The sequence below is a fragment of the Octopus sinensis genome, linkage group LG25, assembly GCF_006345805.1.
Source record: "Octopus sinensis linkage group LG25, ASM634580v1, whole genome shotgun sequence".
In the NCBI taxonomy this organism is placed as follows: Eukaryota; Metazoa; Mollusca; class Cephalopoda; order Octopoda; family Octopodidae; genus Octopus; species Octopus sinensis.
The window spans coordinates 20,693,763-20,712,141 of record NC_043021.1 but is presented as its reverse complement, the minus strand read 5'-3'; the positions used below and the strand labels follow the sequence as shown (position 1 = coordinate 20,712,141).

The 18,379-nt window shown below is 42.6% G+C and overlaps 1 protein-coding gene across 1 annotated transcript; it reads right to left on the bottom strand.

Annotated features, from left to right (window-relative positions):
• Positions 1-8,766: 8,766 nt before the first annotated feature.
• Positions 8,767-17,972, bottom strand: LOC115224214. The gene is made up of 4 exons (XM_029794993.2): positions 17,881-17,972; positions 14,717-14,843; positions 9,961-10,057; positions 8,767-9,019 (listed from the first exon to the last, which is right to left on the bottom strand). The coding sequence occupies exons 1-4, from the start codon at positions 17,915-17,917 to the stop codon at positions 8,924-8,926; spliced, it is 357 nt and encodes a 118-aa protein (XP_029650853.1). The 5' UTR covers positions 17,918-17,972; the 3' UTR covers positions 8,767-8,923.
• Between the last annotated feature and the right edge of the window lie 407 nt (positions 17,973-18,379).

The window sequence follows — 18,379 nt, the reverse complement described above, 5'->3', positions numbered from 1 at the left end:
TAGCCCCTTGTGGGTAGTAAAGAAATAGGTATAGGGAGCTGGATTAAGATCTGTTCCATCTCATGCACAGATTTTTCAATTAATTTTTTTTTTTAATTAAAGACTGAAACTGCGTAAAGCAGGTCCTCAGAAAGTGAGGTATTACTGCATATGTTTATATATAACTGACGAACGGAGGTTTAAATTTGCAACACTTATTTCAGTAGAAATTTATTTAATGCAGTCGTTATTTAATGACATCATTTTATGTAAGTGCTGTGGGATGACGTTAGCAGCTGGGGATCTGACCAGAAGGGGCAGCCGTGACGCGCGCGCAGCGAGCGGATCGTTCTGCCTTTTCGAGTCCGGTCGTCGTGGAGTTAAGACGGGTGATCACATTGTTATGGTTGGGAGAAGCAGCTGCTATCTCTAGCGTTCAGGTCGGGCTGTGTCGAAGGATCCGTTACCACTGAAGGGTCTCCATCTGAGCGAAGAGAAGGTAGGTTCTTTTATTTCAAATCTCTCGCGCACACCATAAGCTATTTCGGCACTCCATATAAGTCATCGCCACGATGGCAGCGAAAATCAGGATCGCCAGCGACATCATCAGACCCTTTAATGGTGAAGGCGATGTAGTGGCCTGGATGCGTAAAATCAGACTGGTGGCAAGACTGCAAGGTATAAGCGATGTGGCAAGTCTTATGGCGCTGTATTTAGAAGGGAGCGCGTTGACGCTATACCTTGAGATGGACGAGGAGGAACGCCTGAGCAAGAAAAAGATAGAGCAACGTCTGCGGGATGCCTACACAGCGTGTGAATACACAGCTTTTGCTAAGCTGGGTACGATCAGATGGACGGGAGGACAGGTGGATGAGTATGCAGCAGAAGTTCGAAGGTTAGCGATGCTGGCTGGGTTTACAGGAGAAGGGCTGGAGAGAGCAGCGCGACTGACGTTTGTAAATGGGTTCCCCGACGATGTAGGGATTCACCTACAACGATTGCCTGGGATTAAAAAGATGGCACTGAGCGAACTTGTGACTCAAGCCCGCGTGTTGATGCGACACTCAGGGCGGAAGGCGATGGCGGTGACGGAGGTGTGTAAAGATGGACGACGACTGAAGAAAGACGTACAGAAGCCTACCATGCAACAACAGCGGCCGTTCTCAGGTCGGTGTTTTAGATGTCAGGGGTCGCACATGGTGCGAGACTGTATGCAACTGGGGCCCATTTGCTATCGATGCAGGCAGACCGGGCACATCGCCCGTGATTGTGGCCAGGGAAACGACCGCGGAGAAGTTGCTGCCACTCGAACTTTCCCCGCAAACGAGTAGAGGCGCTATTGGAGACGCTGCCATTAATTGACATGGAGGCCGAGGGGAAGACGTTCAGGGCCCTCGTGGATACAGGCTGCATGACTACCCTTGTGACTTCAAGGGTGACGAAGAAATGGAACGGGGCAAGTAGCGTCCGGCCGGTCGACGGCAGCAAAATCCGTTGCAGAGGCAGCAGCAAGGTAGAGATAGTGGTGTGCGACGCGACTCTAAGGCTGCAGGTAATTGTAACTGAACGCATGATAGATGGGGTTAATGTGGTGATGGGGATGGACGCCATCAACTGCCTCGGTGGCGTCAGTATTGTGGGAGATGAGGTCACGTTCAGAAGCGTGGGGGCATCGTGCACTGCGAGTCAGGATCGCCAGAGAGAACAGAGCCCCGCAAGGGACTGCGCCGCTTACACCATCGAGGACAAAGACTTTCAGGCGGTGTTCGATGGTCAGCGGTGGACGATAGAGTGGAGATGGAAGGACGAGCCCCCGATGCTGAAAAACTGAGCTGTTACCAGCATACCCTGAAAGGCCACGCCAGGGTTGAGTTTGAGGACGAGATGGATCGAGGAAGGGGTTCTTGTCTCTTGGGAGGTGGAGGTAGCGGTTGGAGTGCTACCCCTGATGGCAGTGGTGCAGCCTACGAAGGAAAAGGTTAGACCGGTGCTGGACTTCAGGGAGCTAAACCAGCATATATCGTGTCACATGGGAGGTGAGGCGACATACGTTTGTGGCGAGACGTTACGTGCGTGGAGACAGTCGACCGAGCCAGCGACGATTGTCAACTTGAAATTGGCATACTTGCAGCTCCATGTGAGCGACAAACTGTGGCAATATCAGCTGGTGCGGTACAAAGGCCGGACGTACTGTTTAACCAGGCTGGGTTTCAGGCTGAATTCCGCTCCGAAGATCATGGCGGCAGTGCTTAAGTCTGTCCTAGGGAAAGACGGCAAGATTAGAAAGGCCACCAGCTCCTACATTGACGACATTTTGGTGGATGAAACTGTAGTGCCAGCCAACAAGGTAGTTAGATATCTGGAGAAGTTCGGACTGATTGCGAAGCCACTGGAGTTGATGGAAGGGGGAGCCGCGCTGGGGCTGAAGCTGCGAAGAGATAGATCAGGTGAATTGGTGTTCCGGAGAGGAAATGAAATCCCAGAGCTGAGTTCCAGCGTCAGCAGGAGAGAGCTGTTCTCGGTGTGGGAAGTTGGTCGGTCACTACCCGATCGCTGGATGGCTGTGCACGGCGTGCAGTTACACCAAGAGACAAGCGGAGGGGGAGAGTTGGGGCGACAAGGTGGGATGATGCAGGAAATCTTGGAGAGGACGAGAGCGGAAGACCCGGTCAGGGGGAACTGGTATGTGCCCAAGACGGAATGCGGGACCATCTGGTGTGATGCTAGCAGTATAGCAATAGGGGTTGTGTTGGCAATCGAAGGTGCTGCGATGGAGGACGCGGCCTGGCTTCGGAAAGCAGATGACTTCAACCACATCAATGTTGCCGAATTAGACGCGGTGCTGAAAGGGGTGAACTTGGCCCTGAAATGGGGGCTGCGCACGATTGAAATCTGGATGGATTCGGCCACTGTGCTTGGCTGGGTAGGATCGGTGATCACCGGTGAAAGGAGAGTGCAGACGAAAGGTGCTGCGGAGATGTTAGTGAAGCGCCGTCTAGGAGTTCTAGGTGAATTGATCACTGAGTTCGGACTGAAGCTGAACGTGGTTTTCGTGCCTTCGGAGAAAAACAGGGCGGACACACTGACCAGGGTGAAAAGAGCGTGGTTGGAAGAACCAGAGGTCGGTTTGATGACTCTGAACTGAAGAAACTGCATGCTATGCATCACCTGGGTGTGGACAGGACCCTGTATCTGGCGAAGAAAATTGATGCTGACGTCACTAGGAGAAGCATCCGGAAAGTGGTCGGGAGCTGCGACAGGTGTCAGTCCATTGACCCTGCTCCATGTGGGCATGAACAGGGAAGCCTTTCAGTGGAGTACAACTGGAAAGGCTAGCTGTGGATGTGACGCACTACCGTCAGGGAATGTACCTCTCCATGGTTGACTGTGGGCCAGGCCGGCTGGTCATTTGGAGGGAGTTGAGAACGGGCATTGCTGACGAGATCGCGCAGATGTTGAACGGGATTTTTTAGAGAGAGGTCCCGTGGAAGTACTGCTGATGGACAACGGGGCGGCGTTTCGTTCGGAAGCATTGAGGGTTATGCTTGATTGGTGGAAGGTGCGTCGCTTGTTCAGAGCAGTGAATAGGCTGAGCGATAACGGGATCGTAGAGAGGCACCACCGGACAGTGAAGGCCATAGCGGAAAGAGGGCACATTTCGCCGCTTGAAGCAGTTTTTTGGTACAACTTGTCTCCCCGATCCGGACAAGCTGAGGAATCTGTGCCGCAGAGAGCTGTATTTAAATATGAATGGAGGCACCCGAGCAAAGCGCCGGAAGGCCACGAGGAAGAGAAGGGACCTGTTTGCATGAAAATATGGGAGAAAGTCTGGGTTAAGCCACCGAAGGCGCGCTGTATGTCTCAATGAAGCAGAGGAACGGTGATGGCGGTCAATTCCAGAAACAACGTCTCCGTGGATGGAACACCGCAGGATTGTCGCTTTGACGGACAACAATTGTGGAGAGGGGGAGAACGAGGTGCCCAGCTTGAGAAGAGATCGACGCGCATGGCGCCCTCCCGGTTGGATGGTGGACTACGACATGGAGTAGAGAGATTGTGATCTTTAAGATCATGGTGGCATGTGGGATGATGTCAGCAGCTGGGGAGCTGACAGGAAGGGGCAGCCGTGATGCGTGCGCAGCGAGCGGGTCATTCTGCCTTTTCGAGTCCGGTCGTCGAGGGGTTAAGGCGGGTGATCACATTGTTAAGGTTGGGTGAAGCAGCTGCTATCTCTAGCGTTCGAGTCAGGCTGTGTCGAAGGATCCATTACTGCTGAAAGGTCTCCATCAGAGCAAAGAGAAGGTAGGTTCCTTTATTTTGAATCTCTCGTACACACCACAAGTGCCTGACCTCATCAGATGTTATTCAAACTTAGTCAACCAGTTGAAATTAGTAAGCCATGTCATGGTTGACTAAATTTAAATAATGACTGATGGTGGAGAGATTTATAAATGATGTAATCTGTTATGACTGCATTAAATAAATTTCTACAGATACAATTGTCAAAGCAATGTTTCCCTGACAAGGAACCAACAAACGTGATTACAATAGTCAAACAGTAATAATAATAACAACAGACCTTTTTAATTTATCCCCATTTATGTGAAACCACTTATTCAAGTTCAAGTCATTGATGCAATTTAATACGAATTGCTAATACACACACACACACACATAATAAGGGTGAAAAATTGAATATTAATTTGATTAATATGAATTGAAAACCAGTGGTGTAGCATATAAGACCATAGCGGATCTTCTTCTAGCAAAATGGATGACCATTGTTAATGGTTGATCCCTGTTATATAATACTTTCACTTTAATAGTTTCAGTATTAAAATGAAAGTGTCTGCATTACAAAAGAGAGATGTTTTTGTTTCACTTTTAACACGTAATACTGAAATAGTGGAGAAGATATGATATTGCTGTGGGGTCGCCCTAGGGAAAAAGTTAAGTAAGGCATGTGTAAAATTTGAATGAAATTGGTCGTGTAGTTCTCAAGTTTTAGGGAAACACACAGACAGACAGACACACATTCTCAGTTTTATATATAGAGAGATAACTGTTTTAATAAATGTATTTTATTTCCTTTGCCATTTCTGTGTAGGTTTTTAAGTTACTATGATAGAATCATGTAAAAGATAAAAGATATATATATATATATATATATATATATATATATATATATAGATAGTTAGATAGATAGATAGATAGATAGATAGATACAGATATAGATATAAATAAACATGAGTATAGGCACAGGAGTAGCTATGTGGTAAGTAGCTTGCTTACCAACCACATGGTTCCGGGTTCAGTCCCACTGCGTGGCACCTTGGGCAAGTGTCTTCTACTATAGTCCCGGGCCGACCAAAGTCTTGTGTGTGGATTTGGTAGACGGAAACTGAAAGAAACCCATCGTATATATGTATATGTATATATATGTATATGTGTGTGTATATGTTTGTGTGTCTGTGTTTGTCCCCCCAACATCTCTTGACAACTGATGCTGGTGTGTTTACGTCCCCCGTAACTTAGCGGTTTGGCAAAAGAGAATGATAGAATAAGTACTAGGCTTACAAAGAATAAGTCCTGAGGTCAATTTGCTCGACTAAAAGTGGTGCTCCAGCAGAGCCGCAGTCAAATGACTGAAACAAATAAAAGAGTAAAAGAGCAATAGAGAGAAAGACATCTCCATACATACACACACACACACACACAGCCATGCCTCAACATACATGCAACTTATCTCAAAAGACAATGTAACACAAAAAACATTTCCCAAATTTATTAGCTTATAACTGTTTTAATAAATGTATTTGATTTCATTTTCCAGTACAGGTATTTTAGATATTTTGACTGAAACATGGAAAAGATAAAAGATATATATATATATATATATTTATTTTATAGAAGGAGCTTCTACAGGACTAGAACTGTTTCATTCAGAAGAAATCATCAGGAAGCTAGGTGACAAAAATTTCTTCTGAATGAAACAGTTCTAGTCCTGTAGAAGCTCCTTCTATAAAATAAATTAATTTACTCTGCTATGTATTGAGTACCTTATTTACTGTGGTTAACCCCGACTCAACCCGAGACCTACATATATATATATATATATATATATATATATATTTGAAAAAACGATAAGATAACAAAAGAAAGAAAGAGGCCTCAATATTATGTAAGTAGAGGAATTTATCTGTAAATATAATATGTGACAATTATCCGGTAGCATATTATATATATATATATGTATAGCAATAAGAAAATGGAGGAGAACAATAGGTGGCATTGTATTTTGGCGTTATATTATGTTAACTTATTTATTTACTAAACTGATAATTACAATAATATACATACATATAACATATTATTCTTTACATATAAGATATAGGATATATAATATAGTAATATATAAGGATACCAGTAATTATTATAAAAAACATGAATATAAATGGGAAAATAACTTTTATATATATATATATATATATATAAATACACACACACACACACACATATATATATATATATATATATATATATATAATTAATTAAGGGTAGAAATCAATATTTATCAATTAAAACCAGTGGTCTAGCATATTAAAAAAGAATCCGAAGATTAAATATTTATATATACCAATTAAGGACTGAACACGAAAATATACGAAAAACAATATTGTTTTTCGTATATTTTCACTTGTTTATTGCTTGGGTTTGTGTTGAGTTTGATTTGAGAACATAATCTTTTGTGGAGAATGGCGATTTGATGTCTATATCTAGCATGTTGACTGTCCACTTTTTCGTGTTCAGTCCTTAATTGGTATATATATATATATATAGTACGAAGTAAGATAGGGGTTATGGGTGTAACCCACTATGGGTTATCATTTATCCAAGACTTTTAAAATCTGTATTTGTATTATTATCTTATCTATTGATTTATATAATATTTTTGTAGGCTTTTGATGTTCTCATTTGTAAAATGAATGAATAATCCAACATTATAATATCCGTAAGTTGATGAACAAGCTAAATTTGTTTCTCCATTTTCTTATTTGTATTATATATATATATTATATATATATATATAGACACACACACATGACTAATAGAGAGAAATTTCTTATCAGTAATAGAAAACTGGGTTTTAAGAAAGCAATAAACACTGTCAGGGTAGTTTTACAGAAGAATATACAGGATTGACACACTTTCAGAAATACCATTGTATGTATGTAACTGTCTTCAGATAACAAGATATGATTTGAAGGGCTAAAACCATAAATTTGTCAGCAATATTCAGCAGCAACACTTAGTAAGGTCAGCATTCAAAGACACCAGACACACATACATATCTTTATATATAAAAGTGAAGTTGTGTGCTGTCTGTCTCCTACGATTTAGATTCCTAACTACTCCCACATTTTGCAGTGCAGTTTAACCAAAACCGGTATCTTATAGTCGTAATTCATATCGAGCCCTTCTGGGTATTAGCGCGCGTCAACGATTTAAAAAAAAATTTACCATAATTTTTTTTCCATTTTAATGCATTTTTTCGCTATTATATAAGGGAAGTAACTCTCTAAAAATGTCTACGATGAGTCAGTGATTTTTAAAAAAAATTACCATCATTTTTTTTTCCATTTTAATGCATTTTTTGGCTATAACTCTCTAAAAATACTTATATAGTTATTTCCCTTACAAACCCGAGCAACACCAGGCAATACTGCTAGTCTATGTATATATGTAAAACTGAGAATGTGTTATTTCTTTATTGCCCACAAGGGGCTAAACACAGAGGGGACAAACAAGGACAGACAAACGGATTAAGTCGATTACATCGACCCCAGTGCATAACTGATAATTTATCGACCCGAAAGGATGAAAGGCAAAGTCGACCTCGGCAGAATTTGAACTCAGAACATAAAAGCAGACGAAATACCTATTTCTTTACTACCCACAAGGGGCTAAACATAGAAGAGATGAACAAGGACAGACAAAGGTATTAAGTTGACTACATCGACCCCAGTGCGTAACTGGTACTTAATTTATCGACCCCCCAAAAGGATGAAAGGCAAAGTCGACCTCGGCGGAATTTGAACTCAGAACATAATGGCAGACGAAATACCGCAAAGCATTTCGCCCGGCGTGCTAACATTTCTGCCAGCTCACTGCCTTTGTAAAACTGAGAATGTGTGTCTGTCTGTCTGTTTGTCTGTATGTGTGCATATAAAAAAGTATATAGGTGTGCAAAGCTTGGGACAGTTATATATATGTGTGTGTGTATATATATATATATATATATATATATATATATATACCGGAGTAAACACATAAATTTTAACAAAACTGTCCGACGAACGAGAACATGAAACTCTGAGTAACAGGTTTTGTTGAATTTCTGCTGCTTTTAAATAAAGTATATATATATATATATATATATATATATATATATTATATATATATATATATATATATATATATATATATATACAAATAAGAAAATGGAGAAGCACATTAGTTGGTTCATCAGCTTTAGGACATTAAAATGTTGACTTATTTATTTATCAAAACGACAGCCATAATAACATACATACATATAGTATATTATTCAATGCATATAAGATAATAATACAAGTAGCTATTAAAAAACGTGAATACAAATTATTAAAATCACTTACAGCTGTTTCAGCCTATGGATAATAGTAACTCATTGTGCCTATATAAGTCAAGTGTATTGAGGTGATAGGCAGTTGAAAATGAGGTACTTATATATATCCCTAGGCCTCATCAGAGATTATAAAGTACAATCAAAAGTATAAATATATGTATGAAACAATATACACGCACAATTTAATATATATATGTATTTAGATATACAAAGTTTGGGTTAGTTATTTCTATTAAAACGTATCTTGTTTCTCCAAGATGCAGTGCTGTAAAATACTCAAGCTTTTTCTGTTTCCAGCCCAGACGCAAGGGCGGCTGCCCAGGACTCTGCTTTTTCCTTTGTGAGAAAAAGAATAATCTTGCCATTTTCGTACTGAAAGAAAATAAACGTACGGAAACAATTAGGTGAGTGACTGTGAAAGAGTAAGAATAATGAGGTGGGGATGGGGGAGTGTGTAGTTGATCTACCAAATCCACTCACAAGATTTTAGTTGGCCTGAGGCTATAGTAGACGACACTTGCACAAAGTGCGACATTGTGGGATGGAACCCAGAATCCTGCAGTTGAGAATCAGGCTTCTTACCACACAGCCAAGCCTCTGTGTGTGTGTGTGTGTGTGTGAGTATTTATTTGTTATTAGCAATGGAGACAATACTTGTTCAGAGTAGGCTTCTGTATACTTTACTAATGTGGATATAGTATTGAAAGCCACAAAACTGTAGAATTCATCTTGAGAATGCTTCTTGTGTAGACTAGAGAGCACAGAAGTACGTCAGTAGACGAAAAAGCTCCAGCAGTGGTGGTGGAATCGCTGACTCGGGATTTCTGTGTCTTTGCACTTCATCAGTTGCTGTTAAACAATAACTGGGTAATGATAGACAGTGATACAGATCTGATGGCTAGTAACAGATTGTCGATGATAAGCAGAAACAGGGAGACGGTGACAGATGGACAGTGAGTAATATGCAAGTAGACAGTGACAGGTAGACAAGTGTTGGACAAAAACCAAAACAAATGTCCTGAAATAAAAAGAAGACATAAATACCTTCAAAGAATACCAGATAAGCCACCCATAATTGGATACAACTCACCCAACAAGAACTCACTACTTGAACAAAACTTGACTTAAACAAAACTTGGCTTAAACAGGATTTGAATAATCCTATCAGGTGGTGCTATTAAGTTAGACATGGCCTGGACCAATCTTTGGTCGAAACATATCTAAGTTATCTAATCAAGATATTTATTTCCTCATCAGAAAAAAGACAGCAGAAACTTTATTTAGCTCCAAGCGGTTGTTTAAAATAAACTGACCTGTGAGGCACAAATGGTAATTGCTCCTGGTAACTTTTTAGTTTTGAACTTGTAAATCAAATTTTTTTCCTCGATTTTGATGTCCACTTGAAGCCATCTGACGAATTGAACAGAAAGAGAAAAAACAAAAAGTAAGAAACATTATTTAGGAATTTGTGGTGTATGCGGGAGATTTGAAATAGAGACACCCACCTTCTCTTTGTTGACGCAGACCTCTCCAGCAGTAATGTGCCCTCCCACGTGGCCTAACCCGAACGCTAGAAATAGCAGCTGATTTTCCCCTACCTTGACAAAACACTCACATGTCCAGCTCTGTCGGCTACCCCGATCGAAAGGGCACAATGCTGCCTTGCCTGCATGCGCGTCACTCCTGCTCCTTCCTCTTCCGGTCAGCCCCAAGTTCCGGTTAGCTCCCCAGATGCTGACGTCATCCCACAGAATTTTAAACAAATAATCAAAACACAAAAGCAATAATTCTTTCTGCTATAGGCACAAAGCCTGAAATTTGGGGGTAGGGGCTAGATGAATACACTGAGCCCAGTATGCAACAGGTACTTCTTTCATCGAGTCTAAAAGGATGAAAGGCAAAGCGAAACTCAGCTGAATTTGAACACAGAACGTGAAGACAGGCGAACTGCCACTAAGCATTTTGTCCAGTGTACCAATAATTCTGCCCACTCCCTGCCTGAATTATAATAATAATGGTTTCAAATTTTGGCACAAGGCCAGCAATTATGGGGAATTGGTAAATAAGTTGAGTGAACTGGAGCAACGTGAAAATAAAGTGTCTTGCTCAAGAGTTGAATGAACTGGAGCAACGTGAAAATAAAGTGTCTTGCTCAAGAGTTGAATGAACTGGAGCAACCTCATGATTGTGAGCCAAATACTCTGACCACTGAATCATACATCTTACCCTTACCATGAAGTGCTTGTCGTGTATTATCTATCTGAGCGTGCATGCACACACACACAGAAGCATGCACACATGTAGGCACATATCCATGCACACATGTGCGAAAACACACACACTTGCATGCATACCTGCCCGTCCATAATCACATGCATACACACAAGCATGCACATTCACACACGTACACTCACACGCATATGCACGCACACATGCACATACAACCACCAAACACGCACACACACACACACACACACACCCAACACCACCACTTCTCCCTCTTCTCTTAGCATGATTGTTTCCAAAGTGAAATATCTAACAAAAAACAAAATTATTGTGTGGTAAGTAGCTTGTTTACCAACCACATGGTTCCAGGTTCAGTCCCACTGCGTGGCACCTTGGGCAAGTGTCTTCTATTATAGCCCCGGGCCGACCAAAGCCTTGTGAGTGGATTTGGTAGACGGAAACTGAAAGAAGCCTGTCGTATATATGTATATAAATATATATGTGTTTGTCCCCCTAGCATTCCTTGACAACCGATGCTGGTGTGTTTGTGTCCCCGTCACTTAGCGGTTTGGCAAAAGAGACTGATAGAATAAGTACTGGGCTTACAAAAGAATAAGTCCCGGGGTCGATTTGCTCGACTAAAGGCGGTGCTCCAGCATGGCCGCAGTCAAATGACTGAAACAAGTAAAAGAGTAAAAGAGTATGAATAGTGAGTTATGGACCCCGGTTGGGAACCAGTGCTTTAGAGGGACCCCATTTCAGCCCCTTGTATTCATGATTGTACTTTTTCAGCTATTCTCCAACATTAATGACCACTGATGAAGATGGGCATCGTTGGATGACATCTAAGACACCATTGTCCATATATAAGGAGGGATGGTCATGCCTGTAATACCTATTTCTTTACTACCCACAAGGGGCTAAACACAGAGAGGACGAACAAGGACAGACAAACGGATTAAGTTGATTATATCGACCCCAGTGCGTAACTGGTACTTATTTAATCGACCCCGAAAAGATGAAGGGAAAAGTCGACCTCGGCAGAATTTGAACTCGGAACATAACGGCAGACAAAATACCTACTTCTTTACTACCCACAAGGGGCTAAACACAGAAAGGACAAACAAGGACAGACAAATGAATTAAGTCGATTACATCGACCCCAGTGCGTAACTGGTACTTAATTTATCGACCCCGAAAGGATGAAGGGCAAAGTCGACCTCGGTGGAATTTGAACTCAGAACGCAGAGGGCGGACGAAATACCGATGATCATGTCTGTAATACCATGACGAGGCTAAAACAACAACAGCCAATGAAACATGACTGACATCACAGTTCTCTCTTCCCCCAACTGCACTGGAGTTTCTCCATAGTTATTGGAATGTACTGGAAAGAAGAAAAAGCGGCTGAATCTCCCTCAAATAACAGTTTTTTTTTGTTTTGTTTTTGTACTTGTTTCAGTCATTTGACTGCAGCCATGCTGGAGCACCGCCTTTAGTCGAGCAAATCAACCCCGAGACTTATTCTCTGTAAGCCCAGTACTTATTCTATCGGTCTCCTTTGCCGAACCGCTAAGTTACGGGGACGTAAACACACCAGCATCGGTTGTCAAGCAATGCTAGGGGGACAAACACAGACACACAAACACACACACATATATATATATACATGTATACGACGGGCTTCTTTCAGTTTCCGTCTACCAAATCCACTCACAAGGCATTGGTCGGCCCGGGGCTATAGCAGAAGACACTTGCCCAAGATGCCACGCAGTGGGACTGAACCCGGAACCATGTGGTTGGTAAGCAACCTACTTACCACACAGCCACTCCTGCGCCTTTAAAAAAATCAGAAGAGTATTTTCGTTATGGGGAGGCACATGGCTTAGTGGTTAGGGTGTTGAACTCATGGTCATAGGATTGTGGTTTCGATTTCTGGACTATGAGGTGCATTGTGTTCAAGTAAAACACTTTGTGGAGGCACATGGCCTAGTGGTTAGAGCAGCGGACTCGCGGTTGAGGGATCGCGGGTTCAAATCTCAGACCGGGTGATCTGTGTGTTTATGAGCGAAACACCTAAGCTTCATGCAGCTCTGGCAGAAGGTAATGGCGAACTTCTGCTGACTCTTTCGCCACAACTTTCTCTCACTCTTTCCTCCTGCATCTTGCGGCTCACCTGCGATGGACCGGCATCCCGTCCAGGTGGGGAACCTATACTCCGATGAAACCGGGAAACCGGCCCTTATGAGCCAGGTATGGCTCGAGAAGGAACAAACAAAAACAAATAAAAAATAAGTAAAACACTTTGTTTTATGTTGCTCCAGGCCATTCAGTTGCTAAAAACAAGTCATCTAGCAAGGGAGCAGGGTCCCATCCAGGGAGGAAAATATACACCAGAGAAACTGGGAAACCAGCCCCGTGCTCCTTAAAGGAGTGATGTGGACTAAACATTTTAGTCCTAGACTCTCTATCCCTGAATATGATGAACTGAAGTTGATCTGAGGATACACAACCAACAAATTAATGTTGTTAGAAATAGTAGCTAAATCTTCCTTAAAACTTACTCTACTGCCTTAAAAGAAGGAAAACCAGTTAATCTCCATTGGAAATTGTTTTAATCCTAAATCTGTCCCATCAGAGCTAAACAACAATTAATTAATCTAAAAGTTAGTTATTTTCTTAAACCCAATCAAAATTGTTGATTACTTTCAACTCAATTATCCAATGTGTCCTTACTCCCAATTTGGGTGAACAAATGGGGTACTTTTGAGCTAGGCCCTTTTATTGTTATTCTGAATTTTTTTTGTGTATGTATCCATTAGTTTACCTACAATTGTTAGCCTTGAGCTGTATATGTAACTATTTATTTTTTGTTCAGAAGCCCGGAGACATAGGGACCCATGCCTGACTAGGTTATAATCCTTTGAGGGAAGTTTAACTGTTAATTTTAGTAAGTTGTATAACAACACTGGGGCTTCCTAAATGTATTGTAGGTGATCAAATTGTTGTTGGTAATGGTAATGGTAATAAAGGATGAAAGGCAAAGCGAAACACATGTAGCCCAATGTCATAATTCAAAACTAACGCACCGAAAATTTTGAAAAGTTCCCCCAGTTCTGAAAAAAATCGATAAATTCCACATGGGGTCGAGAATCAGAAACACAAACCACAGACTGTCTAGGGGACGCAACTTGACCTTTTTAACTCTCAAAAAAAAATTTACCATAATTTTTTTTCCATTTTTTTGCTATTTTTTGGCTATAACTCTCTAAAAATGCTTTATAGTTATTTCACTTACAAACCCGAGCAACGCCGGGTGATACTGCTAGTCGACTCTAAAAGGATGAAAGGCAAAGCGAAACTCAGCTGAATTTGAAAACAGAACGTGAAGACAGGCGGACTGCCACTAAGCATTTTGTCCAGTGTACCAATAATTCTGCCCACTCCCTGCCTGAATTATAATAATAATGGTTTCAAATTTTGGCACAAGGCCAGCAGTTATGGGGGATTGGTAAGTAAGTTGAGTGAACTGGAGCAACGTGAAAATAAAGTGTCTTGCTCAAGAGTTGAATGAACTGGAGCAACGTGAAAATAAAGTGTCTTGCTCAAGAGTTGAATGAACTGGAGCAACGTGAAAATAAAGTGTCTTCTCAAGAGCAAAACACAGCCTGGTCCAGGAATCGAACTCGCTACCTCATGATTGTGAGCCAAATACTCTGACCACTGAATCATACATCTTACCCTTACCATGAAGTGCTTGTCGCGTATCATCTATCTTAGCATGCATGCACACACACTCACACACACACACAGAAGCATCCAGACAGACATGTTAATGCATACCTTCCTTCAAATGTGATTGTGACTTCGGCATTACTTGGTGTTGATGGGTGAAAGACACTATGGTTCACTTGAAGTTCTGGGATTTCTAGGCTGACTTGGACAGTGGACAGATCAAGTTCAGTTGAAACTGTAATGAGAGAAAGTTATAAACAAGTAAGAAGGACTGACATTTTTGTAATTAAGGTTCTACACACCCCTCAAGATGGTGTTGCAGCATGGCCACAGCTCAGTAACTGAAACAAGTGAAAGGTAAAAAGATGAAGAAACTGTTTTTTTCTTTAAGTTGACAGCAAGAAACCAGTTTCTGTCTCCATATCCATATCACCGGACGAGCCGATTCCATGGACATGGTCCTTTAGAAAGAAGAGAGAACTCTTCCCGGGGCTCCCAGCAACATTTCCATGCTCACTTACATTGCCGTAGCTTTGCCTGCCTGCTGGCTTCGACCACATGTACTGCTACGAGCACACCCCGTTCCCGGAGCTGGATGGGCACTCTCCGAGATCGTGTTCAGGAATATTAACCCAATTCCCTTTTGATGTGAGGCCAGCTGCTTGTGTGCATGCGTACACTGATAACAACAACAACAATGGATCCGGTGCCTTTCATGGAAGCTTTTGTCTACTTCTTAGGACCAGTTGACCCGTGCTCGACTGCCGTTGGCACAGAACCCTTCTCCACTTTGGTCTTCAAAGGTCTCGTTTGAATATATGCTACTACGACCGAGACCTGCACCCACAGTTGGTTTCACCCAGGCTTGTGCCTGCAGCTTCCATGCACACTGCAGCACCCTCCTACTCAACCAGGCATCAGAAAGTCACCTCGCTGGCAATCATGCAACCTGTCAAATGGCTGGTCTGGTATCGGTCGCTCACTTCAGCACCATCCATTTTTGGGGCCAGTCGATTCAGCAGGTAAGTTGTTACACACTCCTGAGCAGATTCCAACTTCTTTGGTCACCATCGTGCTGTCTATATCAACCAACACCCTTTCAGGGATCTAATGGGCAAAGCATCGGGCACCTTAGCCAGACGTTTGGTTGATCCCCCATCACCAGTTCTGCTTACTAAAAGTGGCCCACTTGGCACCATGCATTCATTGCGTCACAATGGTTGCGATATACGGCTGCCTGCGATCAGGAGAGGAACGGCCCATTTCGCACGTTCCGTGTACGAGAGAAGATCAAAACTGTCAATGTCCCTGGGGCCTCCAGTCATTCACTTTACTGAACAGAATTGCATGTTGTTCTTCCACTGGCACCAGGTACTCTGAAGGAAATTTCGGAGGAAACCAGCTACTAGACAGCTGAGTTGGGTTTTTTGTGTCGCTACACCCAGTTCCGATGATTGATTTGCACGTCAGAGGCACTTCAGACTTCCACTGGATTTTCCTCTGGTTTTGTTCTGACAGGGCATGGATTACCATCTTTTGGGATCCTAGCCACCTACTACAACTGAGTTGGAGCAGGAACACGATGATGCATGGGAGCATGATCATGAATGTGTGACCCTGTTATGACAGAATGGGACGAGACAGGACGGGTTGGGTTGGGAACAAGCATGAGCACAAGAGTGTGAAGGAAGGCGAGGAACTATCGGTCGAGTGCGTTGCGATGGCACGGCGTCGCAAAGGGGAGAGGACTCAGCCAACTGGTGATACCAACCATGCCATCGCGGCCTGGTCAGTGACAGATGCCAGGCTGGCAGCATCGGCCACGGTCACAGACGCGGCCTGGCATGCATTCACTACCTGTGAATTTATTTTATCGTATTTTCCAAATCAAAATCAATCAAAATCAAATCAAATCAGATATCAGAAAGCAGAACCAAAATCGAAGTCGATCAACATCAATGGAAATTGCAGCTGTGATACCAGTGCCGGTGACAAGTAAGCGAACCATCTGATTGTGGCTGTTGCCAGCGCTGCCCTGACTGGCCTCTGTGCTGGTGGCACGTAAAAAGCACCATCCATTCGTGGCCGTTGCTAGCCTCGCCTGACCCCCGTGCCGGTAGCACGTAAAAAGCACCATCCGATCATGGCCGTTGCCAGCCTCGCTTGGCCCCCGTGCGGGTGGCACGTAAAAAGCACATTCCGATCATGGCCGTTGCCAGCCTCGCCTGGCCCCCGTGTGGGTGGCACGTAAAAAGCACCCACTACACTCTCGGAGTGGTTGGCGTTAGGAAGGGCATCCAGCCGTAGAAACACTGCCAGATCAGACTGGGCCTGATGCAGCCTTCTGGCTTCCCAGACCCCAGTTGAACCGTCCAACCCATGCTAGCATGGAAAGCGGACACTAAATGATGATGATGATGTATTTTCATTCAGGATGGATATGATTTGACAAATAAGATATTAGAAAACTCTTCTAGTTCAGTGAAACAACTGGCGTAAAGGGATGCCCTCTTGCTGTTAAAAATGATCAAGTTCCAAAAACAAAGTGTAGGTCAGCAACTAGCTAAAATTGTGCAATGCATTGAGAAAATTTAAAGAAGTGGACTATGAATGAAAAGAAGGAAATTATTTGAAAGAAAAACATGAGTAATAACAATGGAAACGTAATTAGGATTACACGAGCAAAACGCCCTCTGCCCCCTGTCCAATGGACGGGCTGAATCGTATCCACTGAATAAAAAGCAATCAGTGTTTTCTTTTCATTAAAAAATAATTAAGCATGCCTTTATTTCAATAAAATTTTTAGTTTTGTTAAACGAAGTTAAGGCAAAAAAAAAAAAAAAACTTCTTGAGAAACCAAATAGTTTTTCCTTCCTTCATGTCAAGTTTGAAGAAAATATCTCTTTTGCATCTTACTTTTTTGGTCTCTTAAATATACTGCATTTTGTGGCATTATTTCAAGCCAGCCGGCTTTTTTTGTGCAAACTGCATGTGCATTTTTCTCACATACGCATAGTATCGATTGCAACAGCTGATGTACTTGTGCGTACCAGTGCACGTTCCCACGGCTTTATCGATCGCATTCTCACCTGGAATCGATTTTTGTAATTTTTTAAAGACTTATACACTCCCTGATGCTGTCAGTATCTATAAATCAAATTTGAGCGCAATCAGATGGAGGATGCCCGAGATCCTGAAGACACACACACAGACAGACAGAAAGGATTTTATCTAAAGGAACAAAAGTGAATTGTAAATAATATGTTATGTACCTAAAACCGGTTCTCTCACTTCCATGATGCTACACATTATTTGCAGGCGAGGTAACTTATAATGTTATATGTATATAATGATCTGCTTGTTTGTTTGCCTGTTACATATTAGCTAGGTTCAGAGGTGGTGGTGGTGGTGGTGGTGAATTGAGTGGGAGGTGGAGTGAGGGTGAAGTGGAGTGAGGGTGAGGTGAAGTGAGTGAGAGTGAGTGAAAGGTGGAGCTGGAGTGAGTGAGAGGTGGTGTAAGATTGTGAGAGAGAGAAAGAGGGAGGAGTAAAGAGAGAAGAGTTGAAAGTAATATTAATATTAATATCCTCGGGCCGAGTGGTCATGTAGGGATGAGAAGCGAAGGCAGAGGCGAAGAAACGAGAGAAAAAAGAGGGAGAGAGATGTGTCAACGACATGTGGTGTGGTAGGGAAGAAATACTTATTAAGTGGTTAAAAAGTTAGCTGAAGGGAATAAATAGATACAGAGGGATGCACAAGGGGGGGGGGGCA

What these genes read in the sequence shown, in the direction of transcription:
- LOC115224214 (XM_029794993.2), bottom strand. Translation starts at nt 17,917, where the DNA reads ATGTGTAGCATCATGGAAGTGAGAGAACCGGTTTTAG. An exon ending in AGTGAGAGAACCGGTTTTAG is followed by an intron (nt 14,844 to 17,880) that starts GTACATAACATA and finishes CTCTCATTACAG; the next exon opens with TTTCAACTGAACTTGATCTG. An exon ending in ACAATCACATTTGAAGGAAG is followed by an intron (nt 10,058 to 14,716) that starts GTATGCATTAAC and finishes TCAATTCGTCAG; the next exon opens with ATGGCTTCAAGTGGACATCA.